Source organism: Rhinopithecus roxellana, chromosome 1, assembly GCF_007565055.1.
Source record: "Rhinopithecus roxellana isolate Shanxi Qingling chromosome 1, ASM756505v1, whole genome shotgun sequence".
NCBI lineage: Eukaryota > Metazoa > Chordata > Mammalia > Primates > Cercopithecidae > Rhinopithecus > Rhinopithecus roxellana.
Window position 1 is genome coordinate 135660964 of NC_044549.1, and position 26661 is coordinate 135687624.

Consider the following 26661-nt stretch of genomic DNA (forward strand, 5'->3'; position numbering starts at 1 on the left):
AGAAAACAAAAACAAAGAACAAGAAGTGAGGAAAATAACATCCCACACTATGGCAGCACTCACTGGGAAAGCCAGAAATCCAAGGTGATGAAATACCAAGGGTGTGACATTTACAATTTTCTCCTCTGACAGGACCGTCCATCTGTCCTAACCCACCAATAGCAGGCCTTTCCATCAAGTTATGAATACTTACATATCAGTGACTGATGTATGAAGAAGACTGAGCCATTTCATAAAGCTTTACAGTTAAATTAGACAAATGTGCAAGATATTCAATTCTCAGAAAGAATTTCTCAGAAAGAAAATTTCTTAGAAACTCTTAAAAAGGAAAGGACTGGTATTTATGATGTGTCAGGTACCTGGTTCCTGATTTCATAACAATAGGCTGGAATGGTGGTTTGGTTTCTTAGGGGTTTTTTGCAATATCATAATGTGAAAGTAGGTTTTAGAGCTGATAAACTTAGGTTCAAGACTAGCTCCAAAACTTCATGTTACTTTGGGCAAGTCATAAACTCTCTAAGCCTTAGTTTTCTCATTTGGAGCATGAAGATAATAGTATGTATCTCACATAGTTTATACAGGAGATAAACGGGAACAAGAGGCTTGGCATATAATAGGTAATCAATAAATGTTAGCTATTATTTAAAAACAAAATCTCCCTCTTGCTCTCTCCCACTCCCTCTCTTAAAGTGTTGAGTTACTGCATAGTAGACCTAAGGAGGAAGCCCTATAATGTGAATAGCCATATTGTCCTCGGCTGTGGAGAATTCTCAGTAAGGAAGATGAGCTCCTCTAGCCTGTTATCTACCAAGTCGTCCCCTCTTTGCTTGGTTCATCTCTGGTAAAGGTTAAACGAAGGTTCAAGGAAATGTCTTGTCACAATATTTATATGGACATTTCAGCATCACTTTCACAGGGATGCCAGCATCCCAGATCATGTTTGTATATTTATGCTTGGAACTATGGTGACAAAGAGCTAGCGAGTTATATTCCACTCACATGCACACAAACCTACACACAAATAGGCACAAGAACACACACAGAAACGTGGGCTCTCTAGACAGAAGAAAGTTATTTTACTTAATGAAGCTGCCACCTGAGAAACAAAGGGTCTAGATTCTGTTATTACCTTGTAAAACCTAGTATATATTTGTGTACAGTTCTGCTCTTAAATTCCCAAAGGGATCACTTCTCGGCCTTCTGGCTAAGATCAAGTATAAATTCCCAAAGGTAGGGCAGTTTGTAGTAATAAATAAATAAATATATAAGATACAGCCAAAATGCAGTCTAAGCTTTTTTTCTTTTTTTTTTTTTTTTCTTTTGAGGCAGGGTCTCACTCTGTTGCCCAGACTTGAGTGCAGTGGTGTGATCATAGCTCACTACAACATCAAACTCCCAAGCTCTAGCAATCCTCCTACCTCACCCTCCTGAGAAGCTAGGACTGCCAGGCCTGGCTAATTTTTTTTATCTTTTGTAAAAACAGGGTCTCACTATGTGGCTCAGGCTGGTCTCAAATACCTTGCCTCAAGCGATCTTCCCACCTCAGCATCTCAAAATGCTGGGATTAAAGGCATGAATCACCACACCTGGTCTAAATGTTTTAATAAAAGATTTTAAATTATAAGAGTCAGAAATACCAAAATAAAGAACCAAACCAAACAACATTACTAGATAGCCATAGAAGTGAAGTTCATTTGACAAAATGTAATTTTAAAGAAGTTTAATTAGTAAGTAAAGGCATTAATGTAAAGCATATAATTCAAAGATTCTATATGTTATAAAAATGTGAATGCTTCAATATTTATAATTTTTTTAAGTTGGAATCTAAATGTTTAATTTAAAAAAATGGTATTCAACCTGGCCAGGCACGGTAGCTCACACCTATAATCCCAGCACTTTGGGAGGCTGAGGCAGATGGAGCACGAGGTCAGGAGTTCAAGACCAGCCTGGCCAAGATGGTGAAACCCTGTCTCTACTAAAAATACAAAAATTAGCTAGGCATGGTGGCATGCACCTGTAATCCCAGCTACTTAGGAGGCTGAGGCAGAGAACTGCTTAAACCCAGGAGGCAGAGGTTGCAGTGAGCCGAGATCACAACACTGCACTCCAGCCTGAGCGACAGAGCAAGGCTCCATCTCAGAAAAAAAAAAAAAAAAAAAGAGTATTCAACCCAATAGAATATTATTTAAATCATAGTTATTTAGACTATTTAGGAACAGAAATGTTTATGCTATGTTAATGCTAAAAACACAAAATTCATCTTCACTGTAAAGACTTTATATTATGCTTATAGACAAAAATGAGAAAGAAAACTAAACAAATGGAAATCATGAATGAGTGAACTTTATTCTTAAATTGTTCTTTATTATAATATTTATATTTAACAATTTTAAGTAACCAAAGCATAAATCTTGTGTTTTTGTATGCAGATTCAGCTCACACAAGATATTATCTGTCTCTTTTCCACAGAAAACATGCTCTTTTAAAGCTAATTCAAATCTTACCTGGCATAAATAAAATACAAAAAAAAAAAAAAAATCCCACTCTGACATTTGCTAGTTATGTAACCCTAGAAAATTTACTTCTAAGTTCTTTTTTCTTGTGAGTAAGCCGTAGATATTATCTACCCCACAAGACCATTAAGTGGATTAAACAAGATAAAGTTTTAAGGCACCCTAGTGTAGGATCTGGTAGGTACTAGGGGACTCTGCAAACAATAGCCACCATCACCATCATCATCATCACCTTCTCCCTCTTCCTGACAACTAACACAACCAAAAGTGCCTTCCTTTCTCTTTGGCTGCAAGACCATGGTACCATGTGGGGATCTTCTGTGAAATCTGAGTATTCAGAAGTTATCACCTTCAAATTCTTCTAGACTGTAAACTCAGAGAGCAGGAAATGAGTCTTAACTCCCACGTTCCTAGCCCCTGTACTGTGCCCAGCACACACCACACACTCTGTAAATGTCTGTGAATGGGGACTTCAGGAAGTCAACAACATCAACATGCAAAACAAGAGTATCAAAAGAGTTGTGTTGTATTTTAATTGGCGACTCACGTGTTTAAGAGGAAGCAAGACTGCTGTCATGCAGAAAAGCAGAACTTTGTTGTGCTTCTTTACATTTATTTTAAGTTTACTTTTATTTTTAATTCAATGGAATGGAAGAGGGGCATGATCTTTCCCAAAAAACTTAATCCAAATTAGGGAAAAGTCCATCAGAGGTAACCTACATTCTGATTCTAGGGGACAAATCTAAGGTTCCTCCTGAACACTTATGATCCCACAGCCCTAAATATAACCTAAAATTTCCACATGTCTCTAAATCATGTCTCATCACCCCAAAAATATTTAGTTGAAGAAGCTACAGAGTAACCATACTCTAGGGACCCCCAACTTCTCCCCAGCTGCTACTTTCTACTGTGGCTATTAAGTGGCAATACCCAAGAGAGATTTCTCTAAGTTTAAGAATTAATAAATAAATACAAACTCTGCTCTGATGATCCTCCCAGATCCCTGGGAGAAGTGGCTGGGACTACCCATTTCCCCAAGATGCCTAAGCTATGAAGGAGAACAGTGAGAGAATGAACGGGTCCCTACACAAAGCTAGGGCTCTGATTCCCAGGTCAGAGTTCTCTCAGCCTGACCATATTAACTTTAATTGTTGGAGGCAAGCGATCTGTCCAAGGGCTGCAAAATCTAACCAACTATTTATCTTCAAAAGAAGGTACAGGGGAAAAGCCTCTTGAGCACAGAACATATTATTTTACCTACTTCAGAAAAAAATAGCAAAATGTAATTTATTAGAACCTTCTGGTTATCAGAGGCGCAGGTGAACTTTCTGAACAGGCCCATTAGCGAAACTTTGCACAAATTTTCTGTTTTCAATCTATTCCTCAGCAAGTTTAAACACCTGGTCTAAGCCAAAAAGAAAGTGGAATTCTCTGAGGTGAAGTGATGGCTCCTCAGAAGTTCCACTCTTCAGACACAGAGAACTGAACTCCTTTACTGCCATTTGTGAAAACTGGGGCAGACTCCATAAAGATGTAAATATTTAACACTGTTTTTTATGATGTATCAAACATACGGTATTTTTAAAATTAAATGCATTACCAGTTATTTACATATCTATGCATATTTGTAGCTTTATTGTAAAATATATATATATATATATATGGAATTAGGCCAGAATCACATTGTGAGCCTTAGAGTATTTCTTGAAGGATCCAGAACTCCCTTACCTCCTCACTTCTCTACTGTCTCTTTCATATCAGCTTATACCCCAAACTCATCAACTTTCATATTTTTCCAAGTTATCTTCCTACAACACAACCTAATAGTGTCCCTTTCTAGCTGAACTCTCCTGGTTCACAGCACCCCTAAGCATCCCAGCAATTTTTTCACAGCAACCTTAAGCCAAAAGAAATGCCTGGCCAGGTACAGTGGCTCATGCCCATAATCCCAGCACTTTAGGAGGCCGAGGTGGGCGGATCACGAGGTCAGGAGTTTGAGACCAGCCTGGCCAACATGGCAAAACCCCGTCTCTACTAAAATTCCAAAAAAAATTAGCCAGGTGTGGTGGCGGGTGCCCATAATCCCAGCTACTCGGGAGGCTGAGGGAGGAGAATCGCTTTTACCCGGGAGGCAGAGGTTGCAGTGAGCCGAGATCGTGCCATTTCACTCCAGCCTGGGCAACAAGAGCAAGACTCCATCTCAAAAAAAGAAAAGAAATGCCTTATGGTTCTGTTTATTTAATAGTTAGATCAAAAAAAACTTGGTATTTATGTTCTAGCAACTAATTAACCATTTGCAAAATATATATATAAGTTGAAAGAAAAAATACTTCACTCTGAAATAGCCCCAGTCCTTCACTATTGGGATGTGTGCAGCTGTTGGGCAATGCACAATGTCCCTGAATCGGATCAGCCCCTGCCACCCTTATTTCCCATTTCACATTGATTTTCACGTGGTGCTTGACTTTTACCACAGAAACCACTAAAAAATCCCAGCTTTACAAAGATATGAAGTTATCGGAAGGAATATAGGGTAACTTAATAGTAAAACTATACTGTGTTTAGTTCATGCAATGTTTGAGCACCACTATGTTCCCTCAGAGACTTAAAATATCCCTCAGTGCCCTGGTGAGCTCACTGCAGCACTCCAGGTTGCCTCAGAACACAATTTGGAAGCCAAAGGGTTAATGGCTCGCTAGGGACCACAGGCAAAAGAAATCTAAAAGCATTATTTATGTATAGAAAATTGCTGAGAGGATATACAATATATACAAAGATGTACAAACAGAAAATTTGTCTCTGGAGGCAGTAACCAAGTGGCTAGGATACAGGGAAAGGAAGGGAAAAAAACTTAATTTTCTATGAAGAGCCCTTTATAACTTCTCAATTTTAAGCTTTACCCATGAGGTAATCCTAGATGTTTTAAAAGGATAGAATTTAAATGATTTTTCAGTTACCAATAATTGTCGTTGCTGGTTTTAAAAAAAAAAATAGCAGCAAAAGCTAGTACTGAGGTCATTTCACTTGAATGAACATCAAAGTAATGTGGAGAAAGAGTGATTTGACCACTGAGGGGCAGGGGGGTGCTCAGGACACCGGGAAGCCATTTGGCACCAATCCGTGGCCTCAGCTTCCCTTGTAAAATCAACTGCAGGTTGTAACCAAATGATTCAATGGTTTCAATGTCACTGTTGAGCCGATGGAAAAAGAATTATTCACAAAGTCATCAAATGAATGGGAAGAAAACACCTTCATCCAAGATAAAGCATTGGCCACCTACATCTGTTTCATGAAGCAGAAGAAGAAGCATCGTAATTTCATTTCAGTACCAGTGAAATAGTACTTCCTAACCAAAAAATAACAGAGAAACTGCAAGAGAGCTCTGAGTTACCTTCCTCTCCATGAGGAAACAATCCCAGCGTCCCTTTGAGGGAAAGAGTCTGTGGCAGAGGCTACGAGCTGCCTCCCAATACCCACTGTCCTCTTCTTCCTAATAAGAGACCCCAAACTTTACTCAGTGAAGCCAGTTGGTGGGCTTTATTTTCCAGTCTCCTGTGCAGCTAGATGTGACCACGTGACCAAGTTCTGACAGAGAGGTGTAAACTGATTGGGGGCTCTATGAGAAGGCTGACAAAAGCAAGGTGATTCTGCTGGGAGATTAGACTATTTTGTCCTTCCTCTTTCTCCTCTTCTCTTTCTTTTTTCTTTTTTTTTTTTTTTTTTGTTTTTTTTTTTTTTTGAGATGGAGTTTCACTCTTGTTGCCCAGGCTGGAGTGCAATGGTGCGATCTCAGCTCACTGCAACCTCTGCCTCCCAGGTTCAAACAATTCTCCTGCCTCAGCCTCACAAGTAGCTGGGATTACAGTCATGTGCCACCACGCCCGGCTAATTTTTTGTATTTTTAGTAGAGACAGGGTTTCACTATGTTGGCCAAGCTGCCAAACTCCTGACCTCAGGTGATCCACCCACCTCGGCCTCCCAAAGTGCTGGGATTATAGGCGTGAGCCATCGCGCCCGGCCTCCCCTTTCCTCTTTCATGCTTTCCAGAATCAGGATGTGATGGTTGGAGTTCCAGTAGCCATTATGAACCGTAAGGTGATGATGAGGTTGGAAATCATGGGCCAGGATGGAGGGTTAAGCAGGAATACGGTAAGAGCCTAGATCCCTGGTGAACATAAGGCCATCACATCACCACACTTACTGTTTCCCAACATCCTCTACATGACAGCAAAATAAGCATCTATCTTGTTTAAAGTTACCAGAATTGGCTGGGGTTCAGTGGCCAGTAATTCCAGCCTTCTGGGAGGCCAAAGCAGGCAGATCACTTGAGCCTGGCAGTTTGAGACCAGCCTGGGCAACATGGCAGAACCTTGTCTCCACAGAAAAATACAAAAATTAGTCAGGTGTGGTGGTGCATGCCTGTGGTTCCAGCTACTTGGGAGGCTGAGGTGCGAGGATCACTTGAGCCCTGCAGGAGGCTGAGTCTGCAGTGACCACGACTGTGCCACTGCACTCCAGCCTGAGTGACACGGTGAGACCCTGTCTCAAAAATAAATAAATAGGCCAGGTGCAGTGACTCATGCCTGTAATCCCAGCACTTTGGAAGGCTAAGGTGGATGGACCACCTGAGATCAGGAGTTCGAGACCAGCCTGGCCAACATGGTGAAACCTCATCTCTACTAAAAAAAAAAAAATACAAAAATTAGCCAGGCATGGTGGTGGGCACCTGTAATCCCAGCTACTTGGGAGGCTGAGGCAGGAGAATTGCTTGAACTCAGGAGGCGGAGGTTGTAGTGAGCCGAGATCGCGCCACTGCACTCCAGCCTAGGTGACAGAGCCAGACTCCAGCTCAAATAAATAAATAAATAAACAAAGTTACCAGTGTTTTAAATTTACTGTTATGTAAACCAGATGTAACCCTAATACACAGCCCATCACTGAAATTAATTTACAGGTCATATCAACTCAGAGGGCTGGGACCAATATGTCAAGATAAAAGTACCTGTTCCTAGCAGACAAGAAGCACCAGTTGAGGGGGCTTTAAATCAGAACTTGCAAAGAATGAATTCCTGTAAAAAATAACTTCCTGGCCAGGCACAACAGCTCACACATGTAATCCCAGCACTTCGGGAGACTGAGGTTGGAAGATTGTTTGAGCATAGAAGTTCAAGACCAGCCTGGGCAACACAGTGAGACCCCATCACTTTAAAAAAAATTTTTTTTAAATTAAATATGTGTGGTGGTGTGTGCCTGTAGTCCCAGCTACTTGGGAGGCTGAGGCATGAGGATCACTTGAGCCTGGCAGGTTGTCCAGCCTGGGCAACAGAATGAGTTCCTGTCTCAAAACAAAAAAAGAAAAAGAAAAAGAAAGAACTCCTACTGGGATGAAGGAGGTAAATTTATAAAGAACCTGGATATAAAACAACAGGGAGAAATAGAATCTGGGGCTAATGGCATTCTTTTTTAAATTAATATAGTCATAGAACACTTTTGGGGCCGTGAGTTCTATATGCACCTTGTGGTTTTCTAAGATATGAAATCTTGCCTGAACACAGAGAATAACCTGTAGAAAAAGCCTCACTGAAACAAAATGGTAGGTAGTTCCCTATGGAAGAATGGAAGGAAGGGGTCCACACAGTTTAAAGCACAAAACCTCAGTGCTCACTTTCAAATTAATTTCTAAAACTGTTTCCTGACAATATCCTCTACAACCAAAATAATCACTAGAAAAAAATCAAACCTCCAGGTCTTATGAAAAGAAGACACAAAAGTTAAAGGTCAAGGTCAGATAACTTCTTCATTCCACCAAAGAAAATAATAAAAATTAACAATGGTAAGTCAAAATGTTTAGTTAGCTCTGCCTTCAAGCAGAACCTGCTGATTCCACTTAATTCAAATGAAATCATATGATCTAAACAAAATCATATGATCTATATTAGTGCAAAGGTGCTGGAAGACTAACAACCAAAGCATCAGAAGATATTCATAATTTCAGCTTTGGGGTTCATGCTAGCCTGGTTTGGGTTTAGTTAGTTAAACTGCGTTGTGGTCCAAAGGCAGGTTGAGAAGTAAAGAAGACTGGCCAAGGTGGAAGAACCAAATGCAGATAAGCCTTGTACAGAAAAGCATGAGCTGAGAAGCAGAAGACAGCAAGTTTGGATCCAACACAGAGTAACTGAGAATCAAACCAGGAAAGAAACTCAGCTCCACAGCAGTTTTCAATGGCTTTACTTTTCAAATAATTAATGTGTCTTTTCATCACAATAGCATGTTTGTTATAGAAAAAGTTTAAATACAGAGAAGCAAAAAGATGAAAATTGGAATCACTTCCATTCTAGTGCTGGGAAAGAGCTACTATTAACAGTTTGGAGTATACTTCCAGACTCTTCTGATCTCCCAGTTATATATGTACACGTGTGTATATATGTGTAGAAGTGTGTGCACACACACAGCTATACATTCATACATGCATGCATATATACATATACATATCTATATCTGTATATACATATGTGTATGTATGTATAGAATTTTTTTACAAAAATGAAATCATACTATGGAAACAATTTTGCAAATCCTTTCAAACAATAATCTGAGACATTTAGGCATATAAACTTGTTCGGTCAAATACCATCAAACCACTTTTTCGCTTGAGAAAACCATATCAGAAGCTTAATATAACCATAATTATATGATATAGAAGTCAGTAATCATTTGCATAAACAAAACTGGCCCTTCTGAATAAGGGAAATTTTCAAATCACCATTAGTCAAACACTAGAGTCATAATTATTGCACACAAGGTCCACTGATGCTAAAATTAGCAACACTTTAAGGAGAAACAAGGTATTTAGCACAGTCTCAAAGTATCACTCTCAAAATATTTCTTAATTACACTATAACTTTACAATGAAGAAGGCCAGCAGACACTATCTTAACAATGATCAAGTTCAACATCACCAGTATGACAACATGTCAACACCATATACCCCCAATACCATGCACTAAGAACGGCACGCTACCTCTGTAGGATTCTTTCCAAAAATGCATAACATCACATTTTCCATGAGAAAACATCAGATAAAACCAAACTGAGGTCTATTCCACAAAATAACTGACCAGCACTCTTCAAAAGTCTCACAATTATTAAAGACAAAGAAAAACTGAAGAATGATCAGAGTCTGGAAAGGATTAAACAAACATGACAACTAAATACCATGAGGAACCCTGGATCGTATCTTGTAACAAAGAAAGGACATGAGTGGGAGAAAATTTATAAAATCTGAACGAAGTCTGTAGTTTGGCTAATTTTAAAAAGAAAAAGAAAAAATTTGACTTTTTTTTTTTTTTTTTTTTCTGAGAGACAGGGTCCCACTCTGTCACTGAGGCTGGAGTGCAGTGTCAAGCTCACTACAGCCTCAACTGTCTGGGCTCAAGTGATCCTCCTGCCTCAGCCTCCCAAGTCACTGAGGCCACAGACACACACCACCACACCCAGCTAATTTTTTAATTTTTTGGTAAGGACAAGGCCTTTTTATGTTACCCAAGCTGATCTCAAACTCCTGGGTACAAGCAATCCTCCTGCCTCAGCCTCCCAAAGTGCTGGGAATACAGGCGTGAGCCACTGCAACAGCCAGCTATTTAAAGTCAGCAAAAAATTGGCCAGGCGCAGTGGTTCACACCTGATATCCCAACCAAGGCACCTGGATTGCTTGAACTCAGGAGTTCAAGACCAGCCAGGGCAACATGGTGAAACTCCGTCTCTACAAAAAGTACAAAAAATTAGCCAGTCGTGGTGATGTGTGCCTGTGGTCTCAGCTACTTGGGAGGCTGAGCTAGGAGAAGGGCTTGAGCCCAGGAGACGCAGGTTGCATTGAGCCAAGATGGCGCCATTGCACTCCAGCCTGGGCGAGAGAGCCAGACCCTGTCTCAAAAACTAAAAATAAAGTAAGCAATAAACAGACCTGAAGCAGAATTATAATTACTCTCTAGTCACTGTAAGTATAATTGCTTCAAAGCACTAAACCCGAATAAGAGGGCTAAAAGCACACTTCGCTGGTAGGTAAATGCAGAGTGGAGGCAGGCCTTTAAATTTGTGCCTCTCATCCTTAAATTGTACAGCAATAAACAACCTATTACTTCAAATCAAAGATGCACATGAGTGTGCACACATACACACACAAACACAAAATCTGAGCATGCTACTATTTACCTAAAAAAATCTTGGAATTCCTCCTTTTTGGTAACGCTCCACCAGACGCCCCTCTTACCTTCTGAAAAGAAAACAAAAGATAATTAAAATGCAACCTATAAAATAAACATCTTTGTGGAGGAAAAGCACATCTCAGAGGTTCCCAGTTTTTATAGAAGGCCAAGAAGAAATATTCCATCTAGATTAGCAATTCCAGGATAAACAGGGAACTGACCCAGGTTAATGCAGGTAGGTGAAGGGCAATGATATCCACCTGCTTATTTTTATTAAGTTATAAAGAAAGCACTTCTGGAAAGAGAAATGGAAACCAGGGATCAAGGTGAAGTCATTACTTAAACTTCAAATCAGCGCCTGCTCCCAAGAGGGCAGGAGTCCAGGCCTGACAATGAAAAACTCAGGAAAGATGATGGGGCTCCAGAAGGTGAGGATCTTATTCTCCTGGTTACCCAGTCGGTCTCTAGTGCTTGGCCCTGGGCATGCCTAACAACTATTGTTAAAAGGCTTAATATCAATAGTCATTGATAGTCTGGGCACATGAAGTCTCAATCTAACCTCCCTAAACATTTTTGGAGCACCAGCAAGTGGCTATGTTTGCCATCCTAAGCATCGTGTATTTTATTTATTTATTTTTTTGAGATGGAGTCTCGCATTGTTGCCCAGGCTGGGGTGCACTGGCACAGTCTCAGTCACAGCAACCTTCGCCTCCCGGGTTCAAGCGATTCTCCTGCCTCAGCCTCCCAAGTAGCTGAGATTACAAGTGCCTGCCACCACGTCCAGCTAATTTTTAGTATTTTTAGTAGAGACAGGGTTTCACTGTGTTGGTCAGACTGGTCTTGAACCCCTGATCTCGTGATCCGCCCGCCTCAGCCTCCCAAAGTGCTGGGATTACAGGCGTGAGTCACCACACCCGGCCCAGCATCGTGTCAGCAGTAATGAAATAAAATGCCCATCAAGTGGTAATACAAAAGAGGCCATTCATCTGATGCTCACACAAAATATTTCACTCTCAAATCAAGTATAATGCCAAAACCGTATTTCCACAGTGTATGTTTTTTCAGTTACTAGGAAAAAGCACATTTCCAGCAGACCACGATGTGTGGGTTTAATGCCACATGATTCCAAGCAGCCACAGGTGTCAAGATCTTGCTGCACATTTTCTGCTTCTCAGTTTGTCCTCTCATGAGTCCTAAGGCTGCTTTCTCACATTTTAATAGTTGACTTTGAAGCCTGACTCATCCTTGTGATTCTCACATTAAGTTTTTACAGTTTCTACTACAGGTTTACAGTTCACATCTTAGGAATCTGCATTACAGAACAATTTCTCAAAAACCTGTCCCTCCAAATACTGATGCCAAAATCACATCTCTCTTAGAATCACTCCTCTATGATCTCAGAGCCTCTTTCTTCCCATCTCCACTTACCTGCTTCAAAAAGGGATGAAATAAAACCTATTGCAAAGCACCTTTATCACTCCTGGAGGTCCCCTGAAATCTCTCTACAGAATTTTATGGTGTCCCTTTAATTATTTTAGTTTCACAGCCCCCTCCTTTCCTGCATGATGGCAGAAGGATAACGAGGAGGGGTTGCACAAAGACTTGCTAGAACATGAGCCTGTCCCAGACTGTGAGATTCACATCTTAGACTTGCAAAAAAGTAGAACCTCCTTCTAAAGACCATCACCTCTGCATCAGTCAACAACCAAAATCAACAAGGTTTGAGAAAATAAAACTCCTCCATCAGCAAATATGACTGTGCCCCTGTGTCAGATTCCATGCTGGGGCTCGGACTGCCAACTGAATGAAGACATGTTCCATCTTTTAAGGAGCTGGCCAGCATAGTAGGGGAGCATATATGTAAACAAACGATACCACAGATTCTGGTGAGTACTAAGAAAGATTCAAAAAAGGCACAATCATATCATAAGGAGGAAATGATCAGTTCATCTTAGGATAAGGGTGTGGGCAGGGCTGGTAAGAACAGCAGCAATCCTGGCATACAGCAGCTACTGAGTAAATATTTGTTGGATGGATGGATAGATGGATGGATGGATGGATGGATGGATGGATGGATGGATGGATGGATATATGGATGGATGGATGGATGGACGGATATATGGATGGATGGATGGATGGATGGATGGATGGATGGATGGATGGATGGATGGATATATGGATGGATGGATGGATGGATGGATGGATGGATGGATGGATATGGATGGATGGATATATGGATGGATGGATGGATGGATGGATGGATGGATGGATGGATGGATGGGTGGATGCATGGATATCCTGACTACAGGGAGTAAAACAGGTAAGAGGGAAGTGGGGATAGAAGTAAGACATCCTAGACAGAGAAAACAGCACAGACAAAAGCATAAAATCACAGTGTGCTCCAGAAAGGAGAAGTGATTTGCTATGTCTGGAGCACAAACTTGGTGGAATAAGAGAGAGGGTTAGAAACACTGCAGGCTCCAGATCATGAGCACCTTATAATTACATGCAAAAGAGTTTGGACTTCATCCTGTAGAAGAGGGAGAAACATCAAAGATTTAAGTGCCAGTGTGCCATAGATATGTGCATTTGGAAAGATGGCTCTGGGAGCAGTGTGCAGACTGGGTGGGATTGAAGGCAGCAAGTTTGAGGGAAGGAAGGTTAGTCAGGAAGCAACAGCACTAGTCCTTTTTTTTTTTTTTTCTTTTGAGACAGAGTTTCACTCTTGTTGCCCAAGCTGGAGTGCAATGGCGCAGTCTCGGCTTACTGCAACCTCAGCCTCCCAGGTCCAAGCGATACTCCTGCCTCAGCTTCCTGAGTAGCTGGGACTACAGGCATGCGCCACTATGCCCAGATAATTTTATGCTTTTAGTAGAGACGGGGTTTCTCCATGTTGGTCAGGCTGGTCTCGAACTCCCAACCTCAGGTGATCCACCTGCCTCAGCCTCCCAAAGTGCCAGGAATAAAGGTGTGAGCCACCACACCTGGTCAGCACTAGTCCTTTTAATGAGCACTCAGACAAGAACAGCAGGAATGGAGAAGACAGGGTGGACCTCAGAGCTATTTGGGAAGCCCAGGTAACAAGATCACCAGTAAGACACAGAGGGAAAGCAGATCAAAGAATATCTAGGTCTCTAGAATTAAAGAGGAAGGAACCTTTTTAGCAAGAGAATATGGTGTTCAGTCTGGGCACACCGACGTTGAAGTACCTATGAAATGCTGGAGTAGAAAAATCCAGATCAGAATAAGATGATCAGATCTTCACCTCCAGAGAGAGATTAATTTGAATGTCATCAGCTTAGAGAAAGTGGTTAAACAAAAATATGGATAACCCTGATGAAGAAAAGTATCTTTCTGAGGAAGAAGACAGGATGGCCAAATGGCATCCTAGGAAATGCCGATAACTAAGAGGTAAACAGAGGAAGAGGTGTTGGTGAAAAAAACTGAGAAAGGATAAGAGGAAGGCAAGAAAGAATGGTATCAAAGAAAACAGGAGAGGAACAGTTCCAGAGGAAAACAAGCTCAAACATGCAAATACTCAAAAAGTCGAGTAACATTAGAGCCAAAACATATCCACCAAGTGTGACAGCTAAGAGCTCACTGACAACCTGGGCAGTGTTAGTGGATTAACAAGATCAGACCGCAGTGTTGAGTCTTAGAGGCAGATATAGTACAGACAAGATCAGAAAAGTTTTTAAAGAAGCTTTTAATAAAGTAATGCAATGACTGAAGAAGGACACAAATTAGAAAGACAGTTTTGTGGTGTTGGTTTTGTTTTTTTAAGAGACAGTCTCACTCTGTTGCTCAGGTGTACAGTGGCCTGATAATAGCTCACTCCGTAACCTGAAATCCCTGGGCTCAAGTATTCCTCCCACCTCAGCCTCCCAAGTAGCTGGGACTAAGGCATGCGCCAATATTCCAGGCTAATTATCTTATTTTTTTGTCAAGACGGAGTCTCACTATGTTGCCCAGGGTGGTCTCAAACTCCCATCCTCAAGTCAGGCTCCCATCTTGGCCTCCCAAAGCACTGGGATTACAGGTGTGAGCCACTGAGCCCAGCCTGGTGTGTTCTTTAAGGTGGGGAGAAAATAAGCCAGAAGAGGGAGAAGCTGGAGATATCAGAGGAAGTGGAGTTAATGAAGGAGCAAGTTTCCCGAGGTAGGAGGAAACAGGACCCTGAGGACAGATAGAACATAGCTTTCAGCTGAGATGGAATCGAAAGTGGAACTAGTTACAGATGAGCTTCCAGGACACAAGGAATAAATTAAGTGAGTTCCTGTGCAGGCATTCCCTTTTATCCTGCAAAGTACAAGTCAAGATAATTTTCTGAGAATGATGAGAAATGTATACAAAAGGCTTAAGGAAAGCATCCAAAGGTTAGAATGGCCACTCACGGGAGTGGGACAGGATACAGAGTAGAAGGTTTGGCAGGCAGTGAGAGGGCACAATAGAAGAGGAAAGGCCCAAAATGTGACATGGTCTCAAACCCATCATAATGTGGGGTTTCCAGCAGTCTGTGCATGGAAGTAGATGGTGACCCCATGGAGCAACTGCTTGGAGTTCTGGAGGACAGTTAAGGAGGCAAGACAAGAGAATAAAAGTCCAGTTCAGGGTGCTGTGGATTACAGAATGTTGAAAGAAATGAATCATGAGAAGTAGGCTAAACAAGTCACGGACCTGAAGGTCTTCAGGACCTATAACAAATGATCAAAATAGGAATAAATGAGTGAAAGAGCAAAAATGAGTAGAAATTGTGGTCAGAGAGTGACACATTTAAGTTGAAATTCCAGAGGCAGAGCTAACTGTACAAGTTTACCAGCATTCCACAGTTCTGCTGCTAACTTGGTGACCCTGAGCAAGTTACTAAGTCTCTGGGCCTCTGTTTCTTTCTTTCTTTTTTTTTTTTTTTTTAAGTTTTCTAAAATTTCATCACTGTATTATGTCACAAAACAGACTTCACAAGAATTATTATGTACCACCTAACAGAATTAGTGAGTGTAAATCATTCAGTAGCAAGTCAAAATTAAATTATTTTGAAGCTAATCATTGAGTTTATGCCTTATCTGACTTTCTGGCCTTTCTTCATTATCTTCCTCCTGCTCTCCCCCTCTTCTTTGTTGGGAACTTAAACAGAGACTATATTAGGAAGGCTAAGGTGAGAAATTAGAGAAACTTCAAATCAGCATTGACCATTGAGAAGATCCAAAATAGTGCACAAACTATTAGAACTAAAGTAAAAGCTCAATAGCATTGCTAAATATAAAATCACCATTTATTAATTAACAATATTTCCAAATACCATCAATAACCAGTTGATGTGTAAAAAATAAAGGATAGCAGTAATGGTAAAAAAAAAAAAAAAAAAAAAAAAAAAAAAATATAGGGTACTAAAAAAAATCTAACAAAATATGAGTTTCTTTATAGAAAATTACAAAACTTATTGAATGACAAAATGGAAACGTGAAAAAAGAGGTATGCTATGTTAAACGCTTAATAAATATTGATGAAGCACCTACTATATGGAAGGCACTGTTAAGTGCTAAGGACACAGCAGTGGACAAAACCAAAGAGCTTAAACAATAACCTTAAACATAGAGCTTAAACAAGGATGTGGATTATAGATTACTCTATAAATTCAATGTGATTGTCATCAAAATCTCAAATAGGACTTTTAAGCTAGATGAACTAATTCCATAATCCATATAGAAAAATAAATGCCTAGAAACACCCAGGAAAAATCTGGAAAAAAAAATATGGCTTCAACCACAGCATCAGAAAAAAAAAAGAAAGAAAAATAAATAAATATGGAAAAAGTGCTTGCATTAAAAGATATCAAGGCTTGCCACACCAATGCAGAGACAGACAAATAAGATCAACAGAACACAACTGAGAGACTGAAGAGAGACCCAAATGTGAATGGCAAGTTAAAATATAAAAGGGTAGCCAGGCACAGTGGCTCTCAGCTGTAATCCCAGCACTTTGGAAGGCCGAGCCAGTGGATTGCTTAAGCTCAGGAGCACAAGACAGGGCATCATGGTCGCCTGGGAAACACCATCTCTACAAAAAATACAGAAATTAGTCAGATGTGGTGACACATGCCTGTGTCTCAGCTACTTGGGGGGCTGAGGTGGGAGGATCGCTTGAGCCCAGGAGGTTGCAGCTACAATGAGCCATGGTGGCACCACTGCACTCCAGCCTGGGTGACAGAGTGAGAGCATGTCTCAGAACACAAACAAACAAAATGTGTGTGTGTGTGTGTGTGTGTGTGTGTGTGTGTGTGTGTGTGTAAAGGGTGATACTGCCAGGCGCAGTGGCTCATGCCTGTAATCCCAGCACTTTGGGACACAGAGGGGGGCTGATCATAAGGTCAAGAGATCAAGACCATCCTAACCAACATAGTGAAGCCCTGTCTCTACCAAAAATACAAAAATTAGTCGGGCATAGTGGTGCGCACCTGTAGTCCCAGCTACTCAGGAGGCTGAGGCAAGAGAATCGCTTGAATCCAGAAGGCTGAGGTTGCAGTGAGCCAAGATCGTGCCACTGCACTTCACCCTGGTGACAGAGAGAGACTCTGTCTCAAAAAATAAATAAATAAAAATAAAAATAAAAGGGTGATACTATAAATCAATGGGAAAGGTTGTACTACTCTATGAATCATAAAACAACTGGTTATCAATATGAAAAAATAGATTCCCATTCTTCATACAAATACAAAAATAAATTATACATGGATTAAAGACCTAAAACATTAAAACAGTCACATTCACACACACTTAAATAAAAATTTTAAAACTACTGTAAGAAATGTGATATAGTTTGGCTGTGTCTGCACTCAAATCTCATCTGGAATTGTAACTCCCACAATTCCTCCATGTCATGGGAGGAACCCGGTGGGAGGTGATTGAATTATGGGGGCGGGTCTTTTCTGCGCTGTTCTCATGATAGTGAATGAGTCTCATGAGATCTGATGGTTCCAAAAATGGGAATTTCCCTGCACAAGCTCTCTCTTTGCCTGCCACCATCCACGGAAGATGTGACTTGCTCCTTTTTGCCTTCTACCACGATTGTGACACCTCCCCAGCCACATGGAACTGTATTAAACCTCTTTCTTTTATAAATTGCCCAGTCTTAAGTATGTCTTTATCAGTGACATGAAAACAGACTGAAAACAGACTAGTACAAAATGTCTTTATGACCTTGAGGTAGGAAACAATTTCTTAGACAAGATACAAAAAGCACAACTCATAAGACAAAAAGTTTAATAAATCTAACTAATTCAAAACTTACAACTTCTATCCTACAAAATAATTGATAAACAAAGTAAAGCGACAAGCCACAGACTCAAAAGAAATTTAGTAAGGCACAGACTCAAAGGAAATCTAGTATGTAACAAACAAAGGTTTGGTATCCAGAATGTAAAAATAACTCATCACACTTATAAGAAAAAGATAAATCCACAAAGAAAATAGGCCAAAAATATAAATAGGCAAATCCAACAAGAAAGAAACAGAATAGAAAGTACAAAGAGATGTGCCAGATATTCAGATGCCACTTCATAATCATTAGATTGGCAAAAACAGAACTCTGACCAAGGGTTGGTGAGAGTGTGGGAAAGCAAGAAATAATTATTGCAGATTGGAGTGCAAACAGGTACAGTCACTCTGGGGAGAGACTTGGCACTATCTAGTAAAAACAAAGAGAAGCATAACCTGAGCCTGCACAACCATGTTGTGCAGATCTAGAGATCTATTTCCTGAAGAAATCTGGCACTTGTACACCCAGGAGAAGTGTATAAAAATGTTAATTGCTGCATTCTTTACAGTAGAAAAAAAATAGAAACAATCTAAATGTTCATCAATAGGAGAGGAGAATAAATTACAAGGTACTCGTAAGATGAAAAACCAAACAACGACTGAAATGAATACATCCAGATGTATCTCGACATGGACAGATCCCAAAAGAAATGAAACATTCGGATGCTGAGGGGAAAAACTCTTCATAGAATTATAGGTAGGCGTATGATAGCATTTATCTACATCTTTAAAACATATGAAGTTATACTATATTTTGTTCTTGAATATGCATTTGTTATAAAACATAATGGCATGCATGACACAGAAAAAGTTCACAGCAGTGGTTACTTCTGGTGAGGGAGAGGGACAAAAGGAACTTGAATTTTTAAGGAAGCTCTATTTCTTATATTAAAAAAAAAAAAACAAATCTGAAGCAAGAATATTCAAATGGGGTTTTTTTTTTCTGATTTTTGGATCCATGAGTATCCCCGTACTTTTCTGTATTTTTAAACCTAGTATACTTTGTTGTTTTTTTTTTTCCAATTAGTCAACCTATGTATTCTTAAAAACACCAATCAGAAGTTTAGAGGAAGAAAAATAAAACTGGTTAAGATAAGGTTTGGGAGACTCTCTGGATTTTGCAAACAGTGCTGTTTTTGTTTCTCATCATCAAAGGGAAACAGAAGTTATGTGGGCATGGTCAAATCTCCACGTGAGAAAGCACATTGAGACAACCTTACAGGAAAGACATCAAGGCCAGTACTCTGAAAGTGCGGCTCTCACCTCTCGGACATGTCTTTTCAGGTGCATGTATACACTCTGTCCAGTTTTTCGAAAATGTCTTTCAACATGTTCCCTTCCAAAGGCCAAAAATGTATTCATGCATACATAGAGTCCACCTTCAGAATTCTAGAAGAAAGAGAAAAAGTACATTAGCCAAGGATACCTAGCCAAGTAGTCAGATATAGAAAGAGGGAAAGGGAAGGAAGGCAAACGCTGAAGATAAGTCCTGGCAAAGGGCCACCAAGGCTCCTGCAGTCATCATCAATGACCCTTCGGCAGCTCCAAAGACACCCACAGCAGTGGTTTCACCCCAGCCCTGGCTCCAAATGCTCCTATGGACAACCGAGCAATCGTTTCCCAAATGCTGGCTATGTTCACAGTGAGGTGAGATCCCCAGAGGCTCTAGGAAATAAACATGATTGTCTGACAATAGGGCAAAGGAAGAGAAAGGTAGAAAAAAGTTGGCAAAACTTTCACGGTAATATTTTATCATCATTCTTCCTCATTCATTGGTGCAAGTCTCCAGGAATGCAAAGTTTTAGGTCATTTTAGCAGGAAAGGGTTCTTCAAAGATATTATTCCCTTCCTTTGGTGACACATGATATTTGATAGTATTCATGAATAAACTATAACAATGTAGCGCCGGGCGCAGTGACTCATACCTGTAACCCCAGCACTTTGGGAGGCCGAGGCAGGCAGATCACAAGGTCAAGAGTTCAAGAACAGCCTGGCCAACATGGTGAAACCCCTGGCCAACATGGTGAAACCCCAGCTCTACTAAGAATACAAAAATTAGCCGGGCGTGGTGGTGGGCGCCTGTAGTCCCAACTACTCAGGAGGCTGAGGCAGGAGAATCGCTTGAACCTGGGAAGCGGAGGTTGCAGTGAGCCAAGATAGCGCCACTGCACTCCAGCCTGGGTGACAGAGCAAGACTCCCGTCTCGGGGGGAAAAAAAAGTAATAAATAAATACAGGTCAAATATCTCTAATCCAAAAGTCTCAAATGCTTCAATGAGCATTTATGTTAAAGCATCATGTTGATATTCAAAAAATTTCAGATTTTGGAGCATTTTGGATTTCCGATTTTCAGATTAGGGATGCTGAACTAGTAAATATAATGCAAATATTCCAAGATCCAAAAAAAATAAAACTCTGAAACACTTCTAGTACCAAGCATTTCAGATAAGGGATACTCAATCTGTAATAACAATAAGTACATAATAAAGGATGAAATTTTATAATGCATGTTATTGCATGTCTGATATGCTTCATGTATATTGTTCTCTTTCTCTCTCTCTTTTTGTTGTTGTTTTTTGTTTGTTTGTTTGTTTGTTTTTTTCAACAGCATCTCACTGTGTTCCCCAGGCTGGAGTGTAATGGCAGGATCCTGGCTCACTGCAGCCTCAACCTCCTAGGCTCAAGACCCTCCCACCTCAGCTTCCCAAGTAGCTGGGACTATAGGCACATGCCACCATACCCAGCTAATTTTTGTATTTTTTGTAGAGATAGGGTTTTGCCAAGTTGCTTAGGCTGGTCTCGAACTCCTAGGCTCAAGCAATTTGCCCACTTCAGCCTCCTAAAGTGCTGGGATGACAGGTGTGAGCCACCATGCCCAGCTTATGTATATGTATATTATTTCAATGCTAACCACTGTAAGTTGCTTATTGTTATTTCTACTTTACAGTATCAAAAAAAAAACTAAGGATAAGTCACTTACCCAAGTTCACACAGCATGGAAGTGTTAGAGTTGAATCTATTTCTCCTTTTATCCCTCCATGCCACATTTCAAAGCACATAATATTATTTAGTTAAAGACATACTGCTACAATGAACAGTCAAGGATATGTTTGAATTCTAGATACTTGATTTTCTATCTTAATTTCATCTCTTGTTTTCTCTCACTTTGCTTAACATGCTTTTTCTATAAACTTAGGCTACAAAATTAGCCATCCTTTCCTCAAAGGAAGAGGATTTTCTTAAGCTATGGTTAGTCTCACCTGTCCAAATAATAAAAATAATAATAATAAAATAATGTAAAACTAACTTTTGAATGCCTGACAAAATTGCCAATAAATACCTTACAAAATTCCTTACAGTGCATTTCAGTAGAGCACAAAGTACAATATCAAAACAAACATTGATGTTTATTACAAATATATTTAAAAATTGTTTAAAATTCCAATAATTTTGTTTAAAATTTGTTTAAATTCCAATAAAAATTGTTTAAAATTTGTTTGTTTAAAATTTGTTTAAAATTTAAATTCCAATAAAATCATTTAAAATTCCAAAACATTGTTTAAAATTCCAATAAAGATTGTTAATTTAAACAATTTTCTAATAATAAAATTCTCCAACATTGTATCTAGAATTTCTAAGTGAGGATATAAACAGTCCTCTCACAATGTGAACACTTAACCATTAACTCAAGTATGTGCCTCTTACTGTAGCATTCACATTGCAATAAGCAAATTAAATAAATAAATAAATAACAGGTATAAAGATCACAAAGAAAGAAGTAAAATGGTCTCTATTTCCTAATGACAATACAGTCCATATGGAAAATTCTAAGAAATCTACACAAACTAGTGAAAATAACAACTAGTAAGAGCAATAAGTGAATTTAGCAAAATCACACACTACAAGTTAATAGACCAAAGTCAACTGCAATTTTAGATATTAGCAACAAACACTTGCAAATGAAATTTTTAATGCTTGACTTCAAAATAGCATCTAATCCCAGCATTTTGGGAGGCTGAGGCAAGTGGATCGTTTGAGCCCAGGAGTTCAAGACCAGTCTGGGCAACATGGAGAAACCCTGGCTCTACAAAAAAAAAAAAAAAAAATACAGAAATTACCCAGCCTGTAATCCCAGCTACTTAGGAGGCTGAGGTGGGAGAGTCACTTTAACCCAAGGAGGTCAAGGTTGCAGTGAGTGATGATTGTGCCATCCGTGCTGGGTGACAGAAACAGACCCTGTCTCAAAAAAAAAAAAAATCCAAAAAAGCTTATAATTATAATATAGCTTGTGTTTCTGGATAACTTTTCTACCTTTACATGAAATCATTTAAATAAAATTAGAAAATCTTTGTGATCTTTATACCTGTTATTTATTTATTTATTTAATTTGCTTATTGCAATGTGAATGCTACAGTAAGAGGCACATACTTGAGTTAATGGTTAAGTGTTGACATTGTGAGAGGACTGTTTATATCCTCACTTAGAAATTCTAGATACAATGTTGGAGAATTTTATCCTTCAACTAGAGACAACATATTACATGCATTTAATCAACAGATTAGGTAAATATTTTCAAAAGAGTTTTCTAAATAAACATGTTTTTTGGATAGATAGACCTCTTAAGAAAAACATACTGCATCACTATAATAGTCAATTATTCATTAAATCCATTAAATTAAGCATCACATGTTGTGATTTTTAAAAAAAGTTCCATTCTCTTCCAATAAAATGTAATTCAGTCTATGAATTCGAGCCAGAAGATTTACTGGGGAAAATAGGGAATTTGTAATAGAGGTCATACACTGTCACCAGCTAGCTCTCTGGCCTAAGGCAGGCTGCCATATGGGGCTCTGAGCTCCAGTGTTCTCCGCTATAAACATGGCCATAGCAGTAATCCCCACCACACAGAGTTGCATGAAATTTAAAGGGGATGAAATACATCAAAGTGCTTTCTGTGATATATGACAATACATAAATGTTGTTTATTATATATTATGGGCTAATTATCATTATCTCATTATCCAAATCATTTTATAATTGGGGAAAACAAGCAGAAGGTAGAATAAGTGAGTCTGACAGCCACATAGGCTGGGAGTAACAAATATTAATCTGTCAGAAAAAAAACACTAGGCAACTAGTAGAAGAACCAAGAAATTCGCAATCAGAAGAACAAAAATGTTCAAGGACAGTATTTTTCTAAAGAAAAATATAGAAATACTCTATAATCCAAGAGACACCCAGCTAATATTGTATTTTCAGTAGAGAGATGGGGTTTCACCATGTTAGCCAGGCTGGTCTCCAACTCCTGACCTTGTGATCCACCCACCTCGGCCTCCCAAAGCGCTGGGATTACAGCGTGAACCACTGTACCTGGCCGGAAATTTAACATACCAAACATGAATTCTCAATTTCTGAAGCTGCTTGATAATGTCACAAAGTCCATAATCAGAGAGAAAAATTCTTTGACACTCAGAAAGGAATGGCCAGATAAGGAAGGATTTCATTATGACATCAACAGGTGGCCGGGCACAGTGGCTCACACCTGTAATTCCAGCACTTTGGGAGGCAGAGGCGGGTGGATCATTTGAGGTCAGGAGTTCGAGACTAGCCTGGCCAACATGGTAAAACTCAGTCTCTACTAAAAATACAAAAGTTAGCTGGGCATGGTGGCAGGTGCCTGTAATCCAGCTACTCGGGAGGCTGAGGCAGGAGAATTGCTTGAACCCAGGAGGCGGAGATTGCAGTGAGCTGAGATCACGCCATTGCACTCCAGCCTGGGCAATAGAGCGAGGGAAAAAAAAAAATCAACAAGCTTGTTCCACTAGACACCAAGGCTGGTCACAGAGGTAGTGTGTGCCCCTCTACATGGCCAATGCTGACAGGGAGGCCCTGCCCAATGCGCTCACCAGTAGTTCTAAAAATTTAGGGAACATTAAGACAGAAAACCCTTCTAAACCTGTCACATATAGAACAAACACCCCAGTCTAATGATCTATGCTTTCTCCTTTCTTGCCCTATTAATGTCTAAATATTGGTCCTATCATACACTGTCTTTCACATACAGAGTCAGCACCCCATGGCCTCTGCTCCCAACAGCTTCTTTCAATCCTGATAAAAAGTCATGTGGATAACTGTCTCCCAATTTCCTTGTGACCAAAGCACAGAGAATGGTATACAGCCCACAATCAAGCTAAGCTACCTGATTCATACAGTTTCAAACCCTCGACCTCATCCTCTCATTAACCAGCCACCTTCTCACTAAGATCACCAGCCAAGGAAGCATGGTAAAGCACATGCCTCCATGTGGACAAAAGGGCAGCCAAGAAATCAGGCAGGTGCAAGATGACGGTGAAATGCAACTGGAAGAATCAAAGGACAGTGTACGAGTCCATTCTCACACTGCTATAATGAAACACCCGAGACTGGGTAATTTATAAAGGAAAGAGGTTTAACTGACTGACAGTTCCACATGGCTGAGAAGGCCTCAGGAAACAAAATCATGGCGGAAGGCAAAGAGAAAGAAAGGTACCTTCTTCACAGGGCAGGTGGAAGGAGAAGTGCTGAGCAAAGGGGGAAAAGCTTCTTATAAAACCATCAAATCTCATAAAAACTCACTCACTATCATGAGAACAGGATGGGGGTAACTAACCCCATGATTCAGTTATCTCCCACCAGGTGCCTCCTACAACATGTGGGGATTATGGAAACTACAATTCAAGATAAGATTTGGGTGGGGACACAGCCAAACCATATCAAGCAGAATACAAAATAAAACTTTTTTTTAAAGTAATGGTGGTAGAGTGCTCTATTAAATTAAAATAGATTACAAGCCAGGCACAGTGGCTCAAGCCTGTAATCCCAGCAATTTGTGAGGCCAAGGTGGGCAGATCACTTGAGGTCAGGAGTTCCAGACCAGCCTGGACAACATGGTGAAACCTCATCGCTACTAAAAATACAAAAATTAGCCAGGCGTGGCAGCACATGCCACTAGTCCCAGCTACTCAGCAGGCTGAGGCAGGAGAATTGCTTGAACCCAGGAGGCAGGGGTTGTAGTGAGCTGAGAACACACCATTGCACTCCAGCCTGGGCGACAGAGAGAGACTCTGTCTCAAAACTAATAATAATAATAATAATAATAATAATAATAATAATAATAAAATAGGTTACAGATAAAACTTACATAGCATTGGGGAAATTTTTTTAAAAAATTAATGGTAGCATAAGAATGGAGGCTCCAGAAATATATGCATTCTAAGATAACTGTTTAATAAGTCAAATCACAGGAAATACAAAAATGTGGAAAAGAATCATCAATAAAAGCTACTAGGAAAATTAACATCAGTATAGAAGAAAATTAATCTGGATCTACAACTTATATGAAACACGGTAATAAGGTCCAAATAGATCCAAGAAATAAGCAATTACAAAACTAAAAAGAGCAGAATCATATACTCAGCCCACTTTTAAAGGGGAAAATAATTTCTGGCCAAAAAAATTAAGGATATCTTCAGAGATGATGTAGTTTAGTCTAAAAATGTAAACACTAGTGACCATGTTTTGTACCACAAAATGTAATGAAATAAATAAAAGACAAGAGAATGGGGAAAAACATAAAGTACAGTGAATAAAAGCATGTATCCAAACTATATAAAAACTGATGAATCACAAGATGTCATCAACATTCAAGTTCAACTTAAGAATTTTTTTTTTTTTTTTGAAATGGAGTCTTGCTATGTCGCCCAGGCTGGAATGCAGTGGCGCGATCTCAGTTCACTGCAAGTTCCGTCTCCCGAGTTCACGCCATTGTCCTGCCTCAGCCTCCCAAGTAGCTGGGACTACAAGCACGCATACCATGCCCAGTGAATTTTTTGTATTTTTAGTAGAGACAGGATGTTAGCCAGGATGGTCTCGATCTCCTGACCTCATGATCCTCCCACCTCCGCCTCCCAAAGTGCTGGGAAAGAATTTTTTTAAAGACCATTTGGTTTCCAATATGAGAAAATACTAAAATCAAACCATCACATCCTCACAACCTCCTTAAGTAAGCATAATAAAACCATCTCAAGGCACAGGTACATGCCTCATAAACCAGCAAAAACTATTAAAATTGCACAGCCTGAAGCCACAGAGAAAACCCGTATATCTTCTCCTACAATATAAATCAGCTCAGCCTTTCAAGAGAGCTAAAAAAAAAAGTGACCCTTTGACACCATATCTTCCCTTTTGGCCCAAAAGAAGAGAAGAAGAAAAAAAAACAAATTTGTACAAAAATATTCTGCACAGAATATGCAGTTCTGTGCACATTCACCATCTATAATAAAATAATGTAGCAATGGCCCCAAATAGAGGACTTAAGAAATTGTGGGATATAAGCACAAGAAAATACTGCAACATTATTTAAAAAGACAAATTTATAAATTGTGTGTAATGAGTCTTGCTTGGTCTAGAGTGGTGCTTCTCCAACTATTGTCACGATGGATGAGGTTGTTTTTGTTTTTTGTTTCGTGTTGTTTTCATTTGTTAAGGAAAGATACATGGTCCCACTGCACATGGCTAGTTCAAAGCCCCAGCCAGATACGGTCTTATCACACACTTAAGTTCCACAAAACCCAAACCAGTCTATGTCCTAGGC

The 26661-nt window shown here is 39.8% G+C and overlaps 1 protein-coding gene across 1 annotated transcript in view; it reads right to left on the reverse strand.

The window, feature by feature from the left end:
• Nucleotides 1–26661, reverse strand: part of USP13 (ubiquitin specific peptidase 13) — a 139425-nt gene that overhangs the window by 91236 nt on the left and 21528 nt on the right. The window contains exons 2-3 of the mRNA XM_010378670.2: nucleotides 19294–19419; nucleotides 10725–10785 (exon numbers count right to left, since the gene is read on the reverse strand). Coding sequence (XP_010376972.1) covers nucleotides 10725–10785; nucleotides 19294–19419 — 187 coding nt within the window. The remainder of the gene's footprint in view (nucleotides 1–10724; nucleotides 10786–19293; nucleotides 19420–26661) is intronic.